At 43.2% G+C, this 17,921-nt stretch overlaps 1 protein-coding gene across 1 annotated transcript in view; it reads right to left on the bottom strand.

Moving 5' to 3' along the window:
* Positions 1-17,921, bottom strand: part of SYNPO2 (synaptopodin 2) — a 355,380-nt gene that overhangs the window by 80,652 nt on the left and 256,807 nt on the right. The window contains exon 3 of the mRNA XM_077476817.1: positions 14,126-14,910. Within this exon, the coding sequence (XP_077332943.1) occupies positions 14,126-14,910 (785 nt within the window). The remainder of the gene's footprint in view (positions 1-14,125; positions 14,911-17,921) is intronic.

Below are 17,921 nucleotides of genomic sequence, written 5' to 3'. Positions count from 1 at the left end.
TGGGGTATTATGGACCTTTCCTAATGTCGCCCTTTAAACTTTACAGGACAATTGACCCATTCCAGTCATTTTGCAGCTGGTTTAGGGGACAGTTTAATGTATGTGGGTCACCAGCAGACAAGCATGGAATAGTTTGCTAGTCTGTTAAATTAAGGTAATCTCATCCCTTTGGCACCAGGCAATGGGCCTCATAATCATTTTCTTGGGGTTACTGGAGTATTTATAGTTAGATGGGAGTAGCTAGAGAGAGAAGCAGGTTGTGAGATGTTAGGCATGCTCCCCAGAATGGGCCTTCTCTGCAAATTGAGTTGTCAATCATGACTTCCAAAGCAAGTTGGAACCCATTATTGGCAAAAAGCATAACAGAAGGGTATATACAGAGAGAGCAGCAGAATTGACATTATTGTGAAGTGGAAGCCTGTCAGAACACCTGTTCCACGGTGAACACTCAAACCTGATATAAAGAATATATTTTGTGTGGAAATGTTATTCAAGTCACTTTGTTGGGAAGCCCTTTGTAAGAAGGAACTAAAATGTTTGCTATTGAAAAGCATTAAGTAACATAGTAGGAATGCAACCTGAACTGACTGGGCCATCTGTGTCATTATGGGCTGGGATAAAAAGAGAGTGAGATGTTCAAGTAAAGAAAGGTGCTTATCACCCTGGTGGATTCTGTCTGTGCAGTCAGATCTAGAGAATTCCGTGTCTATCCTGTGACCTTTCGTTGTAGTATTAAATGTTCCACTCCTGGCCTGGTTTCTAGGCCCGTGTAAGGAACTGTACTTTGGAAGCCCTCATAAGCAGGAGGGCCACTAAAGCTCTGTGTGTGCGTTTAGGAAGACAGAGAGAAACAACCTGTGTCCTGGGAGAAGTGAGCTCAGTCTCAGGACTGGTACCTGTGTTGTATGTAAGAAACAGCTGCGGGCTAGGCTGTCTACATCTGTCTAAACAGATCTTTGTGACCACAGCAATGGCATAATTATCCCAGTCACTAGAACAGGCATGCCACCTGTTTTATATGCAGGTTAAGGCTTTTTGATGGGAGAAGCAGCCAGGCCGGTTGTCTGAATGTTATTATTTACTTCCTGATAAGTTGAAGCTGTCTGTAGTGCGTGTTCTCTGCCCATTCTAGGCAATCTGATTATGCCAACCACCTAGGGTTGCCACCTTTTCTTCAAGTCAAACCCGAACACATTAGCGGCGCACATTTTTTTTTTTAATAGTATAAACTATACATATATTTTGCAATTAAGTAACATTTCTAAGCATATGAAGTTGATCACCAGAGTACCCGTTTACATCAGAGTCCACTTTCAGAGTTATCTTACACTGTAAGGGGGGACTCTGCAGACTCTGATGTAAGAGAGAACTCTGGGAACTCTGACATAAGGGATGTTCTTGAAACCCTGATTCAAGGGGGAACACTGAGAACTCTGATATACGGAGAGGACTCTGCTGTAAGGGTGGCTTATGGTGTAAAGGGGAACTCTGATGTAAGGGGTGCTCTGAGAACCCTGATTTTTTTTGTGTGTACTCATTCAGAGGCAGGAGAGAGAAGGGGGAGACTTCAATCACAGACGGGGATGAATGGTGAGCTCCATCACCCCTTGGCACCCAGCACCTCTCATCCATATGTATCTGAGGCTGCTAGACTTCAAATTTCCGGCACCCACTTTCCTTTTCTGAGGCACAGCCCAGGGATTGGAGTGTGGGCAGACACAGAGGGGTAGGGGTGGGAGAAAGAGGAGTGGATTGAGCCCTCTCTCCTCTCCCGTCTATGTGTGTGTGTGTGTGGGGGGGGGGGGGGGGGGGATTGTTAGTGCTGGCTTAGGGTAGTGTGAAAAAGTGTAATAGACACTCTCGGCTTCGACAACTGCAGCCAGCAACCCTGCTGGGAAGCCATAGTCCAGTCTGAATTATGTGTCCGGGTTTTCAGGCAGTTTGAAACCCGGACTATGATTCCAAACCCGAACTGTGCGGGTGAATCCTGGACAGGTGGCAACCCTACAACCACCTCAAATGTCCATACTGTTCATTAAATCTTTAACTGGATTCACTTATTACAATGTGACTGCATTATGGTTATGCTAAATATCATTTTCAGGCAACATAAACCATTTCAACCAACTCTTTGACACTGTTTACAGCTACCAAACACCAAGAGGTTATAATAACTGTACTGGTAAATTGCCTTTATTCAAGTCAAACTTGTTGCAGGAGGTTAATATCTTTTTGTGCAATGCTGTGTGTGTGTGGCCAGCATTAGAATTACTAAAGCCCTTTAGCCCATACACACGACAGCTCAGGTCAGAGCCACTGTACTAACTATCCAGTGTTAGTACAGCGATTTCCTCTGCTCTGCTATTGTGTTCTGACAGGGGGACAGCCCCCCACCAGAAAATTAGTCGGTTGGCAAACCTTTTTCAGTCATGTGCCTTCAACAGAAGCCGGCCGAATGGCTGGCTACTGTCAGTCCGGCTGCTGTACACATGGGCCAAATGTCGGCTGGTTTCTATTGAACCGGCCGATGTCGGCCGACATTTGGCCTGTCTGTACTAGGCTTGAGATTAATCTAATGTGAGGGCCCACCTAACCAATCTGTTCCATTTATATACAGTCACACAGGTCCCTGTGCTAAATAGTTCTTAATAAATCGAAAGGAGATTGCAGTTGTGGCCAGCATTATAATGCTGAATGACAATAGAGTTGAAAAAAAAAATTTGTGTTTCTTCTGGTTCAGTGCCCAATGGGAGGGATCATCTATCCTATCAATGAAAGGAACTGACTCCCAATGTAAAATTAGACAATTTACTATTGAGTTAGCTTAGTCTTTTTTGTTTTCTGACCTAAAGGTGAAGGATCAGAGGTAGCAAAATGTAAACAGACAATAGAGTCAGTTTACACCTGGCTGTCCGCAGGGCACCAACTGAACGGGCACGAATGTAAAAAAACTCAGAGGGTCTGTTCATAGATCCCCTGCTGCTCAGAGCTGGCTCCGCTCCATGTAAAAGGGGCCTTAGTCATTCTTTAAACTGTACCTATCTTTAAAACTTTTTATTTCCATTTTGGATAGAGTGGGGAAGGACTACATCCCCTTAAGCCCACATTTACATGGTGCTGTTTTGACATGCGTTTTGATGTGTCAAATCGCCGGCTATGCCCGGCAATGGCACTGTCCTAATTGGTGCGACGCTGACTTTGCAGCGCCGCACTGATTCCCAAAAGTAGTTCCTGTACTACTTTTGGTGACTTCGGGGGTGATTTGAATAGACATCTGTGCATGAACCTGCACAGAAGTCTGTCACCTGAAGTTGGACCGCATTGCCGGTTTGAAATCTTGCGAGTTCAGCTGACCTCGCACAATTTCAAACTTGCCCTTAACATGAACATGGGCTTAAGGTTTTTATTGCATTCTGCACTGGTTAGACAAAAAGTGATGGGCAATATAAAAATTTAGAATTGTCACTGGAAAAGAGAGTAAGTGAACTCGTGCAATTAGGAAAATAAGGCCGGCCATACACTGATCAAAATTCAGCAGGGACTGGTTGAATTTTGATCCATGTTTGGCCCCTGTGGTCAAACAGAAGCCTATCTATTGATCAACTTCTGTTCAAGCACCCAGTTGGATTTTAGCTGCTCAGTTAGTGCTGCAGGCTATATTCTGCAGCACTGATCTGTGTATTGGACATGTGTGGATGGGGGAATCAGGACAGTTTTTTGTTCAGCCAACTGGTTGAGTGAAAAAAAATTACTAATGTATGGGCTGCCTAAAAGAGGAATTACACTTATTTTTGTTGAGGTTTCCTCACACTTTTTGCTGCATTTCCAGAGCAGGAAATGAAGAAAAATCTCTCCAACAAGACATATACAGCAGAAAATAAACCAATTGGGAATTTAAAGCAGTTGTAAAGGCATTTTATTAAATATATAATAAACATGTTTTACGTACCTGCTCTCTGCAAAGCTATTGCACAGGGCAATTATTTCAATCCAGAGCTGCACTTGTCTACAGATTGCTCTCCTCTCTTCCTCTCCTCACAGGCACAGAGGCAGAAGTGGGAGACATTGGCTCCTGATGCTGTCAGTCAAATCCTGTTAGAAGGGAGCAGGGGGTGGGGCCAAGCTGTGTATATTTATGGATGCACATAGCACAGCTTGGGAGTGAACCCGCGTGTCTGCTCCCATAGCAAGTGATTCGCTATGGTGGTAGACACAGAGAAGGAGAGTGCTGGGGGGCCCAAAAGTGAGGTTCAGGGCCCCTCTGTGCAATACACAGAGCAGGTAAATATAACATGTTTCTATCCTTGGACAGCATAGGGATTAGCACTTCCTTCTAGCAGCACTAAGGTTATTGGTTTGAATCCCAAGTAGGATACTACCTACCTAGGGTTCTCCTGTGTGGATTTCCTCCCACACTCCAAAGACATGCTGATAGGTTAAAGAGGAAGTAAACCCATCGATTTAAACAGTTAAAAAAAAAGGCATGCCGGGAATGCTAACTGCACATTGGCTGTGCTCTCAGCCAAACTATCAAACCATCCAATGGCTGGTGTCATAACGAATCACATGTGCAACACCATAGCAGTTGAAGATTAAACAGGCAAAGATGGCAGCTTCCTTGGCTAAAAACGATAGGGGAGTTTACTTGTGGCTTGTGTGACTTGTGGCTTTAAGTGGCTCCTGTTTCAATTGACCCTACTATGCAAATATATATAGTTGTGTTAGGGACCTTAGATTGTAAGATCCTTGAGGGCAGAGACCAATGTGAATGTACAATATACTGTATATGTATTAAGTGCTGTGTAAATTGATGATGCTATTTAACCACTTCCCTGCTGGCCTATAGCAGAATGATGGCTGGGCGGTGGTTGCATTATCCTGACTGGACATCACAGGGAGGCGCTGCGCAGCGGTCGGTGGTGTGTCACTCTGACACACCTCAGCTCCAATCATGGTAAAGAGCCTATGACGTAAGCTCTTTACCACGTGATCAGCTGTGACCAATCACTGTGATTGGTCACAGCTGATCACAGCGTGTAACCAGGAAGTGCCGGTAAATGGCTTTCCTCGGTTTTTGTGCTAACAGGGAGAGCCGATCGATGGCTCTCCTGTCAGAGTGGGGGGGGGGGGGGTCTGCGCTGATAATCAGCGCATTGATTATCAGTGCAGCCCCCATCAGAGGTGCCCACCAAAGTGCCAATCAGTGCTCATCAGTAATGGCTGTCAGTGCCCTAAACAGATGTCAATTAAGGCCCATCAGTAATGACTGTCAGGCAGCACTGATGATGAGGTACTATCAGTGGCATCTATTAGTGCCCATCAGTGGCATCTATTAGTGGCCATCAGTGCCACCTGTCAGTGCCCATCAGTGTGCATATTAGTGCCCATCAGTGCCGTATATTAGTGCTGCCTATCGGTGCCCATCAGTGCTTCATATCAGTGCTCATCAATTCTATATATTAGTGCTGCCTCATCAGTGCCTGTCAGTGCAGCCTCATTTTATAACAGAAACAAAGAAAAACTAATTTTTTTCCAAAATTTCAGTCTTTTTTCGTTTGTTTAGCAAAACATAAGAACCCCGGTGGTGATAAAATACCTCCAAAAGAAAGCTCTATTTATGGGAAGAAAATGATACAAATTTAGTTTGGGTGCAGGGTTGCATGTCCGCGCAATTGTCATTCAAAATGCGACAGCACTTGAAGCTGAAAATTGTCCTGGGCAGGAAGGGGTTAAAGTGCCCTGTCTTGAAGTGGTTAAGTACCTTTAATTAATACATTTTAGAAAGAAAAAATTCCAGCCTTTACAACCGCTTTAATGATTCACAAGTACACGTTACTAAAGTCTTAAGTATCCATCTCTCCTAAGTTTAGTTAATTTGATATCATAATCAGTTTGGTTTATGTCTAGAAACACACGTGCTCGCACAGCAGCCATATTATGTTTTAGAAACATTTTCACCTAACAGACACACTAGATATTTTTAGTCAAAGTGCCTGAGCACACGTGTCACCAAACCAGAAGATGAGTTAGAGTTGCATTCTTGCCTTTGCTGGTTCCTTACTTCCAGCAACTCTACCTCAGCAACGCATTCCAGAACTGACTATCCTAATGACAGAGTTTATGTGACAGCTTCCAACAGCTGATTAGATAAACATTCACAGACTAGGCACTTCATGTGGACACCGAACATGCTGTTTCCTCTTGTCATCCCAAGAAACAACTTAAAGAACTTTTTACTCTGTTGTCCACAGCTTTTACAGCAAGCAAGGTTGCACAGAAGCTATTTCGTTGTATCTTCTGCATATGTGTAAATTAAATGTATGGGAAAATATAACTACAATATAAAAAATTAGTGTACACTCTAACAATACATTTTTCGTATACCCACTTTGTAATTTTCAGACACACCCTACTGTTCGATAATGCTATGTGCCCAGTGTGTGAGCTTTATTAAAGAAAAATTGTTTTATACCTTATTTCAGAGCGCCGGCAGGCGCTCATGTGACCACCCGCTGTTCCCGCTCCTGATCTGCGGGATGGGCTGAGAATCCCCTGTTGACGTCAGTTGGAAGGAGAGGAGGAGAGCAGCGGGCGGTCACATGAGCGCTGAGCGGCGCTCTGGAATAAGGTATAGAACAACATTTTTTTAATAAAGCACACACACTGGGCACATAGCATTATAGAATGCTAGGGATTGTCTGAAAATGACAACGTTATTTTAGTCGCAGGATGGGAGGGGTGAGTATTGACATGAGCTGACAGGCAGGAAGGGGGAGGGGAGGACAGAGAGATAGCGGATGACAGAGGCATATAAACTGACCATGGTGTCAGGGCTCAGCAGCCATGATAAACCGTGGTCAGTTTATAGAGGGTAAGACAGCACCAGACAGGATCAACCAGCTGTTTTTGATTATACACAAGGCCAAATTACACAGCTGTTATTCATGCTTTAAAGGAATAGGATCAATTTTTTTCTTTTTAGGATAACAAATGTTTTAATTGCTTCCTTTTGGGCTGTTAAATGAACCACTGAATCAAGGCTGTACCTAACCTGTCTAATTTGGGGGTGCAGTAAGAAAAAGTCAAGGAGCCTGCTTTCTGAACTCTAAAAAGATACATAATGAACTATTAATGTAATTTGATGAAGACAATGAACTTGGTAAAGTTAGCTAAATGAAGTACATGTGCTTCCCTAGAGTCTCAGGAAAGCTTTGTAAACCCCTTTTTGTGCAATGCAGGAATCCTGCAGAAGAATGTGCAGAAGTAGGACTGCCTAGTCTCATACAGCCTGGGGTGGGTGCAACACTGAAGTCTGTGGGGTGGGGCTTGGCACTCCCCCACATCCGGCCTTGCTTTAAAGGAGAAGTACAGCCAAAGCTCGTTTGGCAGTACTTTTCCTGTGAATCACAGGAGTGCAGATCATTCTGCAGCCCTGTGACCCATTTTCAGCAGACAGCGGGCTGAAGCTGAAGCCCGCTGTTGGCTGATGTCACAGAGCCAGTCTAGGCTCGGGAAAGATTACGACCATATGATTGGGATCCAGCCACCTGCCTGGACTGGCACCTGGCTCAGCCCCTCAGTGAGCCACTGAGAGCCTGAACCAACCGCTCCCACCCCTCAACAACCCAGTGCCCCAATGAGTGTGGGGAGGGGGCAGAGTAGAGATCGGTGGCTGACAGTCATGGCTCTCTGCTCAGGGAGCTCTGTTTTATTGCTTGATTCTCAGCCTTAGAACTGGCAGGAGACAGATGCTGCATTCATGTAGGCAAGTATGATTCCAAAAATTCCCTTTTTATTTAAACAAATTTTATTATATCCATTTGACAAGTTGTGTTCATCCAGCCAGAACTATTGTGAGCTGATACCTTCCAGTGCTCTCTGACTCTGGACTGTTATCAGTTAGCATTGTTCTCTGCCATCTCTGTGGAATACAAACACCTCTCCCTTTAGGCCCCATTCACACCAGGAATTGCACATGAACACATTGCACATTCCTGCGCAATTCACATGCGGTGCAGTGCGATTTGATCCCGCTAATTTTCAATGGGCTGAATTGCACTGGACCACACTAAAAGTGGTGCATGCACTGCAACTTCAGTACCAGGTGATCCAGTGCAGAAAAACGCAATGCATTTGTGACCTGATTTTGGGGTGTTGTTAACTCAACATTGACATCCCTGCAGATCACAACTGCAGTGCGTTTTGAAAAACGTACGTTCTGGTGTGAACTGGCCCTTATGGAGAAAAGAGTGAGGTGTTATATAGTCCTCCCATTAACCCCCCTCCTGTCCTAGAGTGACAATGCTGCTCAGTGCAAAAAGAGTTACTGTATTTATCACACTTTTTCCCCCTTAAAATCAGGGGGAAATCATGGGTGTGTGTTATACGCCGATCCCCCACTGATTGTTAGCTTCTCAGCGGCTTTCGGCAGCTTTTGGCCGCCGAGAACGGCCGAGTGCGGCACGCCAACGAGATACGGAGCGCTGCCAAGATACACAAGACATCCGCTCAGTATCTCAGCGGCGCCATTTTTAAACAGCAAGGCTGCAATGCAAGCCTGCAACGACACTGACAAAGCTGCAATGCAAGGCTGCAACAACACTGACAAGGCTGGAATGCAAGGCTGCAAATGACACTGACAACGCTGCAGATGGACACTGATAAGGCTGCAAATGACACTGGACAAGGCTGCAGATGGACACTGATAAGGCTGCAAATGACACTGGACAAGGCTGCAGATGGACACTGATAAGGCTGCAAATGGACACCGATAATGCTGCAAATGACAAGGCTACACTGACAAGACTGCAAATGACACTGGACAAGGCTGCAGATGGACACCGATAAGGCTGCAAATGGACACTGATAAGGCTGCAAATGACAAGGCTACACTGACAAGGCTGCAGACGGACACTGGACAAGGCTGCAGATGGACACTGACAAGGCTGCAGATGGGCACTGACAAAGCTGCAATGCAAGGCTGCAACAACACTGACAAGGCTGAAATGCAAGGCTGCAAATGACACTGACAAGGCTGCAGATGGACACTGATAAGGCTGCAAATGACAAGGCTACACTGACAAGATTGCAAATGACACTGACAAGGCTGCAAATGACAAGCCTACACTGACAAGGCTGCAAATGACACTGGACAAGGCTGCAAATAGACACTGATAAGGCTGCATCGATGGGCATTTAAATGTAAGTTTTTTTCCTTAAACTTCCCTCCTAAAAGTTTTTTGCCTTAATATTCCCTCCTAAACTTGGGGTGCGGGTTATACGCCAGAGCTTGTTATACGCTGATAAATACGGTATTTGCAGAATTACCAGGTTTAAAAAAAAAAGGAAAAAAGGATGAAAAAGAAAACGAATGAAGCCACCACTTCTAAAAAGCAGTAAGCTGCAATGCTATACATTTTTGTTTTTAGTTTAGATACATCTTAACTGTGTTTAAAAATAACACCTTTAGCTTGATATAGCACAAAGCCACTATGAGGGAAGGCACAGCTTTCTGCTCTGACCTACATCTGGCCATAGACAGGACAATTTTGGTCTTATGCAATGAAGATTGGAGAATCCAATGCTCCTGTTTAGGGAAATTTGGGCTTCCCATAAAATTTAATTTTATGAATGGGGTCTGGAGATAAATCCTCAATGTTTTGGTGTTGAATTTGAAGGTAAGCATATTTTTGAAAAGTGTAATTAAAAAAATAGTAATTAGAGCGGGACCATCATAACTAATGAGAATAAAGAGATTAAATAAAAGATTTATTAAAAGATACACGAGGATATCTGTTATTATTATGAGGTACCCTTAGCAGCATTTACCTACAATTATTCATGGAGAAGTGCCAGATTCAATCCATTCTGATCCCTTCACTACTAAGAAGCTCCCTCATTACTACTCACAAACACCCATCTACTTCAACTTTTAAAGGGTTTTTTATTAAAGAACATAATGACATAATGGGGTTAATTTACTAAGACTGAAGAGTGCAAAATATGGTGCAGCTCTGCGTATTAACCAATCAGCTTCTAGTTTTTATTTATTTTTAATTTTTTATTAAAGCTCAATTGAATGAGCTGAAGTTAGAAGCTGGTTGGTTACCATGCACAGCCCAACTCTGTTTTTGCACGCTCCAGTTTTAGTAACTGAACCCCAATGAAAACATAAAATAAAAACGAATGGCATGTTCTGTTCATGCCGTAGTGCACTGGTGCAAACACCACAAATTGTTTTTTACATGTTGAAATAAATGGCAATGCACATACACGTTGGGGTTGATTTACTAAAGGCAAATAGTCTGTGCACTTTGCAAGTGAAGTTGCACTAATTTTTCCAGAGCTTATGAATGTATCGAAGCTCTAATGATTAACATCATCCAATCATGTGCAAGTAAAAATGTTTTTCTTTTCATTTTCCTTGCACCTGATTGGATATTCTTTACGAAGTGAAGCTTCATCACATTTACTAAGCTCTGGGGAAAATAAGCGCAACTGCACAGTCCATTTGCCTTTAGTAAATAACCCCAATGTGTTTCAGATCACTAAAGGAAAGCACTTGGTGTTAATGAGCTCTTAACCCTCCCTGGCGGTATTCCCGAGTCTGGCTCGGGGTGAAAATGTTGTACTATTAGCGGTAACCCTGAGCCAGACTCAGAAACGCATCGCTGGATCCAGGAAGAGTATGCTTACCTTGTCCCCTGGATCCAGCGATGTCCCTCCACTGTACGAGCAAGCCGTCCTCCGCTTGATCTATCACATCGCTGGGCTCCGTTCCCTGCAAGCGTTGCGACGCACGGGGACGGAGAATGGCGCCAAATTTAAAAAGTAAAACACAGTATACATACAGTATAATGTAATCTTACAGATGTGATGTATGTAATTATTTCACATCCCCTTTGTCCCTAGTGGTCTGTCCAGTGTCCTGCATGCAGTTTTAGATTATAAAAACTGTTCTTTATGCCTGGAAACTGGAGATTGCCCATAGCAACCAAAACTGTCCCTTTACATCAAAAATGATTTTAGACCAGCTAGAAAACAGCGATAATAAATTGGACTCACTCGCAGAATTGAGGGATAGCGATTTGTGGGGAGATCCGTCATCAAATACTGAAAAGTAATGACAGTGACAATTCTGCAACTGAGCAAATTTCTGTGTTTTTGATTTGATTACATTATTGAATAATTTTTATTATTATTATATTATTATTTGGTATAACTATTTATAGTTATTTATTATATTATAATTTCTGATTTTGTTTTTCAAACTTTATCATACCCGGGATGTCTGCTAGCCAAATTTTCATGCAAAATAATTGTACCGCTTTCAGCACCTAAAATCTGAAATACTCATACCGCCAGGGAGGTTAAAGTGGACTTATTATTAAAATCACACTTCACACACATCAATAGCACACACGTTAACATTACCAAAAAGCATATTTAAAACAAAAAGTAACCCTTTCTTGCCATTAACAAAAAGCACTACTCTGATCTTCACCACAGGGGTTATTTACTAAAGGAAAATACACTTTGCACTGCAAGTGCACTTGGAAGTAAAGTCGCTGTAGATCCGAGGGGGACGTGCAAGGAAAATAAAAAACAGCATTTTAGCTTGCACATGATTGGATGATATAATCAGCAGAGCTTCCCCTCATTTCAGATCTACCCCTTAGATTTACAGCAACTGCACTTCCAAGTGAACTTGCAGTGCAAAGTGGATTTGCCTTTCGTAAATAACCCCCATGTCACTTACAGCCATGCATTGTGAGTGTTTGACATCATATGTGGGTAGCACAGTGGTGTAGTGGTTAGCACTTTCACTTAGCAGAAAAAGGGTCACTGGTTCAAATCCTAACCATGACACCATCTGCCTGGAGTTTGCATGTTCTCCCTGTGCCTGTGTGGGTTTCCTCCAGGTACTCCGGTTTCCTCCCACACTCCAAAGACATGCTGGTAGGTTAATTGACTTCTGTCCAAAATTGGCCCTAGTATATGAATGGGGACCCTAGATTGTGGGCTCTATGAGGGTAGGGACCAATGTGATTGTGTGATGTACAGGGATAGGGACAATTGTAGACACTCACTCAGGATGGACTGGTGTCTTTATTCAACCTTGCTAACTATGTAACTATGTAATTGAGCTTGACAGGTTGTTGTTTTTTTTTTTTTTATAAATAATATTTTGTTCTCTTTACATATTGCTATCAATATGTCTAGCAAAGTTTAACTAGAAATGTAAATGTTCATTAAAAAAATAAAATAAATCTTAATAATAACAAAATGGTTTAAATTAATAAATTATACTTTGTTTTCTTTAAGCCCTTGTACACAGAGTCGGACATTCCGACAACAAAATCTGTCGGATTTTTTCCGACGGATTTTGTCCGAAATTGGCGTTACACACACACGGTCGGACAAAGTTGTCGGAAAATCTGATCGTTCGTAACGTTATGACGTTATTTAGTTATGACGGGACTACTTTCAGGCTAGTAGCCAATAGCATTGGTCTAGGAATTTGATCTGAGCATGCGTGGCACTTTGTCCGATCGGAATTCTCTACAAAACGGATCTTGTTTTCGGAATTTTTTTTATATTCGGCTCTCAAACTTTGTTGCTCGGACATTCCGACGGAAAAAGTCAGATGAAGCCCACACTCGGTCAGATTATCCGACAACACGGTCCGATCGGACATTTTCCGTCGGAATGTCCGACCGTGTGTACAAGGGCTTATAGATAAACTTGCTATCAATATGTCTAGCAAAGGTTAACTAGAAATTTAAATGTTCGTTTACAAAAAAAAAGAAATCTTAATGATAACAAAATGGTTTTAAAATAATAAATAATACTTTGTTCTATTTAATAACCTTGCTATCAATATATCTAGCAAAGGTTAACTAGAAATTTAAATGTTCGTTTACAAAAAAAAAAAAAAAAGAAATCTTAATGATAACAAAATGGTTTTAAAATAATAAATACTTTGTTCTCTTTAATAAATAACCATGCTATCAATATGTCTAGCAAAGGTTAACTAGAAATGTAAATGTTCATAAAAAAAAAAATCTAAATAATAACAAAATGGTTTTAAATAAATAAAAAATACTTTGTTTTCTTTAATAAATAGAATTGCTATCAATATGTCTAGCAAAGGTTAACTAGAAATGTAAATGTTTGTTTAAAAAAAAAAAAGAAATCTTAATAAATGGTTTTAAAAAAGCGTGTGCAACTTTACGTTTAGAAACATCTATATGATCATTTATAATGGCGACTCTAAAATGCTGATATATTTATTGTAAGCCCCTGATACTATAACTGACAAGTGATAGCTTCCAAACAGTTGTCAGAGGGCTCACTGTCAAATGTATAACATGGTGACTCCTCCTCCCTTGCGAGCTTTTATTAATACCCAGCCCTTATGCATGGAGCTAAGTTAATACTGATGGTGATGCAATTTCCATAGGCTGTAAACCAAAAGCACACGGGGGGTGAAAGGACCAGAGCTGAATTCTGCTACCAAACACACACAGGATGACATATCCCTGTAGGACAAGTTACCCAAATGCACAGTTACATTTGAGATTTGGGTTTTTACCAGCCTACGACATGCCAATGCTATGGTTATCCAGGAAAGTTTAGTGAATTCTGTGCAGTCAGCATGCAGTTCTGGACTACGTCAAGCTACTTCTCAGAATAGATTTAGTGTCTGACCTCTAATGGGAGCAAGGCAGAAGAAATAGTAAGTTCACTTCACAGTCTAGCAGACTCACAAAATGGAAAGGATCATGTAACTAGTCGGTGCCACACATGCTGGTGTCTGTCAAACTGTCAAACTGCAAGGATCATCAGGCTTTTCGACTAGTCTGACTGGCTAATAGTCCATTTTGGAAAAATCTCACTCCCCTGAAGAATGAATTACTAATCAGCTTATTCAGTATTCCAGATTCCTTTGACAAAGGAAAGATAAATAAAAAAAAAGGATCTCCCCAAAGACATGCATTGACATAAAAAAAAATAAAACTAAATAAAAGTCGAAAGGGTTAATAAATGATTAAACTATAAGCCAAGTACACAAATGACAGTTACATATAAGAACAATGCAAACAATGCCTTGGGGCATACTTACTGGCGTGCCTGGCCCGGTGTTTATTGGGTCTCACAAGCTCCCCTTCTGCTTGCTGAGCCTCCTCTCCTTCCTCTGAGTCTTCTGCTTTGATTCCAAAGGAGACAGTGGAAGGAGGTCCCTCTGTCTGCCCTCCTTCTTCTCCAGATATTACACACCCCCTGTCAGACTGAAACCTGGGCTCCTTTTCTCTGCCAGAACAGTCTAAGATCAATTCCACCCTTGGGAAACATGCTTCACTTGTCAGTCCCGCAGAAATCTTTGCCTGTTGTTTGCCCACTATGTGGAATGTAGCAGATGTCTGCTGCCTAGGTGGCTCTTTGTCATCAAGGTGGTCAGAGACAACTTCATCTTGTAGCACATTGTGTTCTGCTTCTGGAGATGTACACTGGTCATCACCCGCAAGAGTTACAATAGGTGAACCTACACTGCCCAAATGTATGTCCTGTGGGAGTGACAGTTGCAGTTCAACCATAGCACCTTCTTCTATTCTCCTGGTCAGTGTGATGTCACCTGTTGTGCCATCTTTGGAAGTTTCAATCACTCTAGGGGTAATCTTGTGTTCCATCATGACTTCATTATCTTTCTTTACTCCGATCAACACTGCATCACAACCTGCTTTTGAATAAAGTGACGGATATTGCATTTCTTCAGAGAGGTTCTGTTCTGTGGGCACAATTTCTGGGCCCAGACGGATCTGTAGCATGGTACTTTCAGTGTACAATTCTCTGTTAATATTTTCCTGTTCTCCATTCTTATTTTCTGCTGATTGTGACTTGCTTGGTGCCCTGCAACAATAAACGATAAATATAAAATATGTACATATTTTTGTAATCAACAGCATTTTATGCCCTGTACCCTAACGTTTTATAGCTTTATAGCTTTACAGAGTGGTGATGCAAAGTGACTAATATGAAAGCACATCCATAGCTGATATATTACTTCTGGATAGATTCTGAAGTATTGGAGGGAATGCAGCATAGGAAGACCACCAATAAGCTTCCAAACAGGGCCAGATCTAGCCAATTTTATTTGGGGTTTCAGTAAAAAAGGTTAGGGGGCACAATGTCAACACTATGTCTGAGCCACTGACAGTCTATCACACAGTGTCATGACCCGGGAAACACTGTACTAGGCTGTCATTCGATTACAGTGATTAAACAGAACCCGTGAGCCCTCATATCAGGTGTCCCTGTCAGAGTCCCCATTCACATCAGGAGTCCTCATCAGAGTCCTCTTGATATAATGAGTACTTATCAGAGTTCCCATTTACATCAGGATCCCCATCAGAGTTCCTTGTTACATCAAGATGCCCATCAGAGTGCTCCCTTGCATCAGGTGTCCCATCAGAGTGCCCTCTTACACCAGGTGTCCTCATCAGAGACCCCCCCCTTACATCTACTGTTCTCTGCAGAGTGTTCCCTACATCAGGTGTCCCCATCAGAGTGCCCCCTTACATAAAGTGCCCCCATTAGAGTGCCCCCTTAGATAACATGCCCCCATCAGAGTGCCCCCTTACATGGATTGTCCCAACCAGAGTGCCTCCTTATTTCCAGTATCCCCATCACACTGCCCCTTAACCATTTCCTGTCTGGCCTATAGCAAAGTGATAGCCGGGTGGTGGTTTTACTGCTCTGGCTGGACATCATATGACATCCTTCAGAACAAGCCAGTTGTGCGTGCCCCCCGGGGGCATTTAGCGCTGCGATTGTGTGAGTAGAGGAAAGTCGATAAGCGGCTTTCCTGATGGGAGGATCTGCACGGATAATCAGTGCAATAATTATAAGTGCAGCCCCATCAGCGATGCCTGCCAGTGCCCACCAGTGATGCCCATCAGTGCCCACCAGTGATGCAAATCAGTGCCCATCAGTGCTGCCTTTCAGTGCCTCCTATCAGTGCCCATCATTGCCGCCTATTGGTGCCCATCGATGCCGCCTTTCAGTGCCCATCAGTGCCGCCTATCAGTGTTGCATATCAGTGCAGCCTATTGGTGATCATTAGTGCTGCCTATCAGTGCCCGTCAGTGCAGCCTCTTTCGCGCACATCAGGCAAGGAGAAAAAAATACTTACAGGCATACCCCACTTTTAAGTACACAATGGGGTTTATTTACTAAAACTGGAAAGTGCAAAATCAGGTTCACTTCTGCATAGAAACCAATGAGCTTCTAACCCCAGCTTGTTCAATTAAGCTTTGGTAATAAAACCTGGAAGCTCATTGGTTTCTATGCAGAAGTGAGCCTGATTTTGCACTTTCCAGCTATAGTAAATAAACCCCATTGTGTACGTAAAAGTGGGGTATGCCTATATTTACAAAACTGTATAACAGAAACTAGGAAAAAACATTTTGATGCCACTTCAGTGATAGCCACAATCTTCTGGGCCCTGTGCTTCAATTCACAGAATGCCTTCAATACAAGGCACTCTCTGATTGGAAGAGGTGGAGGGAAGGGGAGGTGACGTCACTATCTCCACCTCCTTCAAACAGAAAATGCCTTGAAAAAATGCAGGGCATGTTGTGAATGGCACAGGACCCAGGAGATTGTGATTATTACTGTAGCAGTAGTGATTGTCAGCTTCCCCAGTGGCGTCTCATATATGATATATGGATACTTACATTGGTCCAACCTGGCCCAATGTAAGTATGCAATAAAGATCATACCTGGAATTCAGTTTTAAGACAGGAAGTGCAGTGAAATATATTCTGTGGACATTCCAGGGGAATCCCCCAGCCAGGCAGTTACTTGCACTGGTGGTGCAGGCACGGAGGAGCCGGCTCCCGTACTTGCATCAGTGCCAGTGACATCAGTGGGGGGGGTGGACAGCCAGTCATCCCATGTGTGATGTTTAGGGGTGTGTAAAGTTCTTCCTCCACTGTCCCAAGGGTCTTTGCTTCAGCTTATTGCCTGCCCCGGATCCCTACACCTCCGGTAAGGCATTCAGGCATTCCTCTCTGCAGGCACCCTATTCCAGCTCCCCCTGATACAGGACTACTTTGGTCAGGTAGATGAGTGCATGTGTCAGGTAGGTGAGTGTAATGGTCAGGCAGGTGAGTATAATGGTCAGGCAGGTAAGTATAATGGTCAGGCAGGTGAGTGTAAGGATCAGGTAGGTGAGTGTAATGTTAGGTAGGTGAGTGCATGTGTCAGATAGGTGAGTGCATGTGTCAGATAGGTGAGTGCATGTGTCGGGTGAGTGTAATTTTCAGGTAGGAGAGTGTAATGGTCAGGTAGGTGAGTGCATGTGTCAGGTAGGTGAGTGCATGTATCAGGCAGGTGAATGTAATGGTCAGGTAGGTGAGTGTATGTATCAGGTAGGCGAGTGTAATGGTCAGGTTGGGGAGTGAATGTGCCAGGTAAGTGAGTGTATTGGTCAGGTAGGTGAGTGCATCAGGTAGGTGAGTGCATGTGTCAGGTAGGTGAGTGTATTGGTAAGGTAGGTGAGTGTAATAGTCAGCTAGGTGAGTGCCTGTGTCAGGTAGGTCACTGTACGTTGCACAGTGTATTGGTCAGTTAGGTGAGTGTAATGGTCAGGTAGGTAAGTGCATGTGTCAGTTAGGTGAGTGTAATGGTCAGGTAGGTAAGTGCATGTGTCAGGTAGGTGAGTGCATGTATCAGGCAGGTGAATGTAATGGTCAGGTAGGTGAGTGTATGTATCAGGTAGGCGAGTGTAATGGTCAGGTTGGTGAGTGAATGTGCCAGGTAAGTGAGTGTATTGGTCAGGTAGGTGAGTGCATCAGGTAGGTGAGTGCATGTGTCAGGTAGGTGAGTGTATTGGTAAGGTAGGTGAGTGTAATAGTCAG

This window comes from Lithobates pipiens, unplaced genomic scaffold, assembly GCF_037356315.1.
Source record: "Lithobates pipiens isolate NorthernLeopardFrog02 unplaced genomic scaffold, aLitPip1_a1.2 Scaffold_13, whole genome shotgun sequence".
In the NCBI taxonomy this organism is placed as follows: domain Eukaryota; kingdom Metazoa; phylum Chordata; class Amphibia; order Anura; family Ranidae; genus Lithobates; species Lithobates pipiens.
This window is presented reverse-complemented; position numbering and strand designations above follow the sequence as displayed.